Raw genomic sequence first — 8544 nt, 5'->3', positions numbered from 1 at the left:
AAGAAGAGTTTCTCCACGGTGGGTGCTGGAGTAAAAAGGAACAGGAAAGACACAAACCCCATCTCCAGGCCCAGTGCTCTGAGGTTGAGGAGGCTGCTGCAGGAGGGTGCTGTTAAGGATACTGAGATTCTTGCCTTGTGTCAAGGAGGTCATTACTTACAGGTTCCCCCTTATTCCCGGAGTTAACTTTCACCCAGGCCTCAGCTTGCTTTCGATCCTTTATAAGGCCCCATAGCTGTACAACAGAACAACAGTGCACAAAAAATCCAGTCAGACACCCGGAACGCAGATTTAATTGAAAAAAAAAGGGCTGGGCGTGTATGCACACACCTGTAATCCCAGCACTTGGGAGGCTGCATCAGGAGGATTGCTGTGAGTTTGAGACCAGCTTGAGCTACATAGTGAATTCTAGGTCAGTCTCAACTACATAGTAAGACCCTGTCTCAAAAAACCAAAAAGAAAGAAAAAAGAAGGGTGTCTCATTTGTGATTTGTCACATATTATTTATTCCATCGTATCTTAGTGCCCAGCACTGTATACAGTTTGGCAGTATAAGTTGACAAATCTTTTCCTGGGTTTGGGTGAAGTGTGTGTGTGTGTGTGTGTGTGTGTGTGTGTGTGTGTACATGTACCAGAAATCAAACTCAGGGCTTCATGATTGTCAGACAGGCACTGTGCCACTGAGCTACATCCCCGGCCCGGGTGAATTGATTTTTAATGCAACTAATGATGACATTAAAGCTCTTAAAGTGGGGTCAGCTTGGCCCATGTGAGCCCCAAATTCCTCCTACACTTGAACCTTCTCAAATCCACCCACTGGGGAACCTTCAGCAGATGGCCAGGCCCATTAGGTGACCTTTGTTGGAAAACCTTGAAATGATCATCTTTTCATTATTCCAAGACAGACTCCGGTCTGCAATGGTAAGCAGACAGACAGGGACCGGGGACTCTGTAGTGAGTGACGCAGACTAAGATTTCCAACCACAAGGGACACTGTGATGGAAAATGCAGAGGGTAATGAGAGCAGATGAAAAAGGATCTTGAGGGGCCGGGGATTTAGCTCAGCAGTTCGGTGGCCTGCCTTGGAAGTGCAAGGACCCAAGTTCAATCCCTGGTACCAAAAACAAAGAAAGGATCTTGGCCTACCTGGAAGGTCAGATAAGGAGGGAAAGTGGCATAGTTATCTAGGCCAACAACAATGGGCAGAAGAGGAGTGTTCTGAAGAATATTCAGCAAGGTCAAAGATGGAAAACCTTAAATCTGGTGTCACTGAGCTCAGATTCGCCCTTAAGACCTCCAAACAAAGTACAAATGGAGTCCCATGGGCCACCCCTCTGTCACTCTTACCAGAAGCTTGCTCTGTCTCTCCTGCCTTCCTGCTTGCTGATTAACCTTGTGCCCTGTTCCATGGAGGGCGCAGGAGAGACCCCACCAAGCCCCGCTGTGTGTCTCCCCCTGGTGCTCCTGCTTGGGCAGTGTGTGCTCTGTACAGAACCCACGACTCAACTTTGTGAAGAGCACCTCACAGGCAGCTTTTCCCCCTCTACGAATTGCTTTAGTCCGCCCCAAAACACCTTGTAAATTCTACCATCTTTCAAAAACATATCCTCTTGATGCGCCATTCCTCTCTCAGCTCTAGTTTTTCTTCTTTCTTTTATTTCAATAAGCCTCTAAAGAGTTGTTTATGTTCGCGATTTCCAGTTTATCTCCGCCCATCATTTTGCAGTACTGGGGATCGAACCCAGAACCTTTGCACTGAGCTACGTCCTCATTCCCCACCCTTCTCCCTTTAATTGTTTTTATTTTAAAAGTTTATTTTTATTTTAAAAGTTAGTGCATGTAACTGGATCCTTGGTTTCCCTTTCCAGCCCAGTGAGCCACTCAGCTTCAGGTTTCTCTCCCACTTCCGTGGCTCTTCCCCTGTTTCTTTGCAAGCTCCTTCTTTTTTCCATAGTCTGTATTTGGAATGCCCTCTTCAGACACCCAGCTCTTCTCCATCACTTCTTACTTGCTTTGGTAATTTCCTGAGTCCTCCATTCTTGAGTCTGTAAGTCCAGGTGAGCCCCCAGGCCCCCTTCTCCACCTGAGCCTTGTACATCAAGGTGACTCAGCCTCTCACACAGCATGTTCAGAGTTAGTAGGTCTTCCTGCACTGCACACATTCCTATGCTGACCATCCAGGTCAGGGACCAGCAAACTACAGGTCAGAGGACAATTCCGCACTCTCTCTGCTTCTGTAAATAAAGTTTTACTCTGGAATAAGCCACACACACTGCTTCAGTGTTGCCTGTGGTTGTTTTCATGCCATAGCAGCACAGAGAAATTCCTTCTCTTCTTCCTGTATTTTTATCACACGTATTTAAGACGTAGAGCATGATGCTTTGATATTCATATATAGAGTGAAACAGTAACTATAGTCAAGCAAATAAACATGTTTATCTCCTCACATAGCTACCTTTTTTGGTGATAAAAGCACTTGAAATCTAAGTAAACTTCAGCATATAATTACAATATTAATAACGGGTCAAGTTGCTTTACGTGTACACCCTGTGTCGCTGCCACTTTGCATCCTTTGGCTGACGTCTCACTGTGTCCATTTCCTGGCTTCCCTGGCTGCCACTGTTCTGTTTCTATGCATTTGTTTTAGATTCCATGTGTAAATGTGACCACGCAGTGGGTTGCCTTTATGTCTGGTTTATTTCACATAGATAATGTTCTTCAGGTTTATCCTGGCAGTGGCAAATTATAATGTCATCTTTTTAGTGTTGAATAGTGTTCTGTTGTGTGTACTACAGAACACATTTTTTATCCACTCATCCATTCGACTGATGATGATCACTTGAGTTATTGCCACCTCTTGGTTATTGTGAACAATGAAACAACAAGCATGGAGTGTAGATACCGCTTTGAGGTGCTGATTTCACCCCCTTGGATACGTATAGTCATGTGATAGCTCTATTTTTGATTTTTGAGAAACCACCGTACCATTCTCGATAATGACCATGACCACGTTATTTAGGATTTCCAGCTGAACCTCCCCAAGCATTCCCCTCTCTCCTGCTTTTTCTCCTATCACCTCTTACTTTCTAGCCTACTGCATCATTTTGAACTAGTTTTATTATCTCTTCTTTAGAGTCTAACTTCCCAGGGGCATGTGTTCCTCTGTCTTGTCCACAGATGAATTCCCATTAATAGCATAGTGTCTGTTGTGTAGCAAGTGCTTACCAATTATTTATGGAATGATGTTAAGTGAAATAAATCAGGCACACAAACTTAAGTATCACATAGTTTCTCTTTGTGAGAAGCACAAAATATTAATAAAAACAAAATGGAAGATGTATTATAGGAAGCAGAGAGCTGTTTCTCAAATGGGATGGGGATCCAGAGAGGGAGGAAGAGTAGTGAAAAAAGGAATTAAGACGTATTATGTACATATGCTGACTCCCCACAGAGAACATGTTATGTGCTGCACACATTTACCAACAATTTTTTTTTTAATTTTAAAAACTGAGTCATGAGGCTATAGAGGTCATGGAATAGAGAGCCAATCAACAGACCAGAAAAATCTCAGAAAGATGATCCTGGCAAGGAGGAGAAAGATAGTATAGATGAGGCTGGAAGAAATAGACAAAGGATTCGTAAGTCATGTAAAAAATGATGGTCTTCACCCTGAGGGTTTTGGGGAACTACTGAAAAGTCTTAAGCAAATCTGAGTTTTTAAAAAATGACACTGGCTCATCAATCATATCATATAGAAGAGATGAGAAGAGAAAGAGGGATCCCAGCAGGACCAGCAAGGGGTCCACCTTGTGTGTGTCTCCTCACTGGGATAGGAGCAGAAGAAAGAAGATCAAGGTGAGGAAGGCATGTTGAGTTTGGGGTGCCTTCGTGTCCAGTGGTCAATTGACGACAGATACGTGGCTTTTGGCTCAGAAGAAAAATCTAAACATGGCCTCCTTACCTTTGAGATGGCAGGTGCACTCATTTATCAGGGGAAAAGACTAGGGGCCACAGGACTGAGCATCGAGGGGCCCTGAGCTGCCAGAGGAAGCAGAAAAGGGACTGAGGAAGAGAGGAGGTGAGAGGAAGGGGCAGAGAGGGCATCTCTTAGCAGTGTCCTGAAAAGTGTGACATAAAATAAGTACTGGTCAGGTTAGAAGAGTCAGACTGTCAGAGTATGTGAAGTCGCCACGTCAAGAAGCCCTTTAGCAACCAGAGAGCAACTCTAGGGGCCCTTAGAAGGAAAGGGTGAAAAAAGCTGAGTACCAAAGAGTTCCAAGGGCTCATTCAGTTGTTCCTGTTTTAAAGAGCAGATAAACCTTATAAAAGCAAAATGAAGTCCCTCATCCACATTATCTATTTGTTTCAGTCCAGCTTTAAACTCATTATGTAACCCAGGATGTCCTCAAACTTGTGATACTCCTGCCTCAGCCTCCTGAGTGCAGGGATTACATTACAGGTGGGGCCTACCATGCCCAGCTCTCTCTATTTAGTAAATACCTGCAGTGACCACAAAGCTGTGTGCGTAGTCCGGAGAAGGGCAGGGCAGGGAGGGGAGCTCATTGGCCTGTGCCAGGTGAGCCTACTCTGAAGCAGCACTCATTCCTCCTGCATTAGATTCCTGATACCCATCGCGTTCCAGCAGACCAACCGTCCTGTGCCCATGGTGTACTCGCTCAGTACTGAGTTCCAGCTCTGCAACAATGAGAAGGTGTTCCTAATGGACCCCAACACGTCCGACATGTCTCTGGCGGAAATGGATTACAAAGGGGCCTTTTCAAAGGGTAGGTTGCTTCCTCCACGTACAGAAAAAGACTCTGCCTGGCTGTGAGACCCTCTATCTCTGCTCGCTCACCAGTCCTTGGTCAGCTCACCAGTGAAGGTTCCCCAGGGCAGATTGACCGGGGGAACAGGCGCGTACCCTCCCTTCGTGTTAGGAAATAGCACCATTCCTAGTACCGTAATGGTTGGTAGCATAGGACGGGGTACACCAGTGGTCTAGGTCAATGGTGGTGAGGGTATGGCGCACGTGTCATTTGTCTTTCTTTTAAAACAGAAGATGTTAATGTGTGAGCTGTTTTTTTCTAAACTAAAACCTCAGTATTCGGGTTTAATTGCAGTGTTGGCACTTTGTGATCAATAAGTGGATTTGGGGTTGCGGTTTGAGTACTTATCTCCAGAAGACTTGCCATCACTTTTCTGGGTGGTGAAAGGGCAGCGTTCCATTCTGGCTCTAACACAGTCTAACTGTGGTTGTTTCTTCATCACTGCTTCCAGCCTCACAGGATGCTGGCCATACGTACACATACATAGGCCTCTATATTTTTCACTTTTGCAGAATGTTGTTCATTATATACAGTTCTCATCACATTTTAAAATATCTAATACAGTATATTATTAGCATGCATTTCTGTATGGCCTATCTCACCCACTAAGTTCCATGAGAAGAGAGACTGTGACCAGATGTCAAATTTCCACACTGGAGCACCATCCCCAGGTGCTCAATAAATAATTGCTGAAGGAATAAATGAGTGAATCAGCTGTCTGTCTCCCTCACTTAGGTATCCCTTCTGCCTCTTTCTTTGTTTAATCTTATAGTGTCTCTTCTTTCATCTTAAAAGCACACTCAAAGAGTTAAGAGATGTGGCTCAATGGCAGAGCACATGCTTAGTGTGCATGAGGCCCTGGATTCCTTGCCCTGCAAAACATAGACACACAGACACAGACACACACATACAGACACACACACACACACACACAGTTCCATAAAACATATGTTTACATTCAGTTCTGCACACCACAGAAATAAGTCTTCCTTCAAGCCTACTCATACTTCAGCTCACTTTATCCTCTTTTTCTTGCAATCTTCCTAAATGTGTGGTAAGCATGCACTGTCTCGTTACCTGTCTTCATGTCACTCTTTCGTCCATTTGTTGGCTACAAGCTAGATTCTGTTCCATTTCTCTCTTGTCAGTGATCCCAAATCCATGAGTTGTGACTCCTTTTTCCTGGTTGGTTTCTTTTGCATCAGGCACCATCTTGCTTCTCAGCTCACTTCTTACTCTTCTGCTCAGCGTCTTTGTCCTCTTCCTTCTCCATGTTGGTGCCCCTAGGTGCCATGCTTGGCTCCTTCTAGTCTCGGTCTCAGTGCTGCCTCTGGACATCCCCGGAAGTCAGATGATGCCTTTGCTGTGAACACCCTGTGCTTCTCCTACCTCACAGCCATCCATTAAACATTGCCTTATCCCTGATCATCCCTGTGCTTCATTTCTACATTTCCCATGTTCATCTGGACCTACTGATGTCTTCCGGACACCCACCAGAGACATCTAGGAGCAGACTTGGACTAGACCTACTTCCTTGCAAACGTCCTCTGCTCTCCTCTGCTTCCCCATGGCTGTATCACGTGCTTTCAGGGCTGCAGACAAACACTTCAGGGCCACCCACTACCTTCCACATCCTCCATCCCCTTTGTCATTAAGATGAATGAAATCTGAGCCCTAGACATTTCTTGAACCCATCCCTTGCCTCACAGCTGTATTTTAGTTACCTAACTCTCTCTAAAGCATTAAAATAGTCCCTGTCTGGTATCTGTGACTCAAGCTTCTTTGTCTTTGTTCCATTCTTCTTGTTTCCAAAACCCAGTCATGTTAATATTACTCTCCTGCTGAAAAACTTCTAAGGATTCTTATTCCTTATATATCCATGCCTGGCCTCCCAAACACAATGAGGACTCCCTCTTGCTGGAGCCTCTGCACATCCTGCCCTCCGGTCACTCTGACTGACCACACACACACACACACACAGGAAATGTTTCATATGGGCATTGGGAGTCAGATAAATTTGTGCTCAAATCCTCCTTCCTCCCATCATTGCCATCTTATAACAGAAGTCGTAATTGAGCCCATCTCTTGGGCTCTTTGGAGGATTAAATAAGGCAGTGTAGGAAGAACTTGGTGCCACAGTAGGCTAGGTGTCCACACCAGGCCGCATGTACATCCTGCATTCAGTAGTTTGTACCTGGACTTTCCTTTACCTCCCATGCTCTCTCCTGCCTCTCCCTCCCATCTCGTACTGCTCAACTGTCATCTGTCCCAAACCCTACCATATCTCTCCCCAGGCCACATTCTGGGCTTTCTTTTGTGCCCGTTTAACATTTCATACCTTCTCTCACTGTGGCATGGGGCCATGTGATGTTGTGGGGGTTAATAATGTAATGTGAAGCCCTTGACTTTGAAACCTGCCTCCACCGCCTGCTAACTTTGTAATTTTCATCAAATCGCGAATCACTTTATGCCTCATCTGTAGAATTATTAGTACTGTAAGAGTTATAGCAAGTTTGACACATGTTAACTGTTTTTATCAATTACTTTGCTTTTATTTCCTTTCACAACTGCATCTCGCTTCTGTGTCCCCTGTGCGAAGCTGAGGGTATGGCACATCTTAAGTGCTTAAGTTCTGCTTATTGAAAGAAAGAAGCAGTAAGTGGGGACGGGTTTAGCTCAGTGGTTCTGCTGCCTGCCTTGCAAGCATAGGGACCGAAGTTCAGTCCCCAGTACCAAAAAAAAAAAAAAAGAAGCAATAAGGGATAAGTACGTACTATAGGGATATATGGAATCATAGACTCTAAATACAAAGGTACTTTTGGCTCTAAGTCAGTGTGTTAAATCCTGTCTAGCGTTGGCAGTTCTTTTTCTTTAAAGTATGACCTAACTAATGCCTTTCCATATCTTCAGGTCAAATCCTTTATGGCCGAGTACTTTGGAATCCAGAACAAAACCTTAACTCTGCATACAAACTCCAGCTGGAGAAAGTCTACCTTTGTACTGGCAAGGATGGCTACGTGCCTTTCTTTGACCCTACAGGGACAATCTACAACGAAGGGCCACAGTATGGGTGCATCCAGCCCAACAAATACTTGAAGCACAGGTTCCTGCTGCTGGTGAGCTCCTGGCCAGTACTGGGACCAGATGCCTGAGGGACTTCCACAACCCAATCGTGCTGAAAGAGCCCCACTCTTAGGAGATGTATCTGTCTATCTATCTGCAGATAGATAGATAGATAGATAGATAGATAGATAGATATTCTTTTTGCTCTCTTGTAAGCTAAATGCTAGTGCAGTAGACATTACCAATGTGATGGTTATGGTGGGTAGGAAGACCCACTGTGATTGATGCTCCAGGAAGAGGAAACTCTAAGCCACTATTTTCCAAAGTGTGTTCCAGAGACCCTGAGTGTCCCTGAGCCTCCTCCAGGAGGTCACAAGATCAAAGCTGCTTTCATGGGACTGTTAGACACTGCCTTTACATACCTGTTTCCTTATCAGTGGAGAGGAAGGACTGATAGGATTTCTAATTCCACATTGATTTCATGTATTAAAATATCCACCATTATCTGAAAAAGCTCTGAATGCATTCCTCCCTTCCAGCTACATGGCTGTGTGAGACCAGATTTTCTTCATTTACTTCAGCTAAAGGAACATGTTGTGATTGATTAAATCCAGATTAAATCCCACTTTTTTTTTTTTTTTTTTTTTTTTTTGTG

General features: G+C 44.6%; 1 protein-coding gene across 1 annotated transcript in view; it reads left to right on the top strand.

Moving 5' to 3' along the window:
* Fras1 (Fraser extracellular matrix complex subunit 1) overlaps nt 1-8544 on the top strand; it is a 406016-nt gene that overhangs the window by 392570 nt on the left and 4902 nt on the right. Inside the window, exons 71-72 of the mRNA XM_010628378.1 lie at nt 4618-4784; nt 7737-7942. Of these exons, the coding sequence (XP_010626680.1) occupies nt 4618-4784; nt 7737-7942 (373 nt within the window). The remainder of the gene's footprint in view (nt 1-4617; nt 4785-7736; nt 7943-8544) is intronic.

This window comes from Fukomys damarensis, unplaced genomic scaffold (genome assembly GCF_012274545.1).
Source record: "Fukomys damarensis isolate Sample0158 unplaced genomic scaffold, DMR_v1.0_HiC HiC_scaffold_32, whole genome shotgun sequence".
NCBI classification, from domain to species: Eukaryota; Metazoa; Chordata; class Mammalia; order Rodentia; family Bathyergidae; genus Fukomys; species Fukomys damarensis.
The sequence above is the reverse complement of the archived record's forward strand: the minus strand, read 5'-3'. Positions and strand labels throughout refer to the sequence as shown.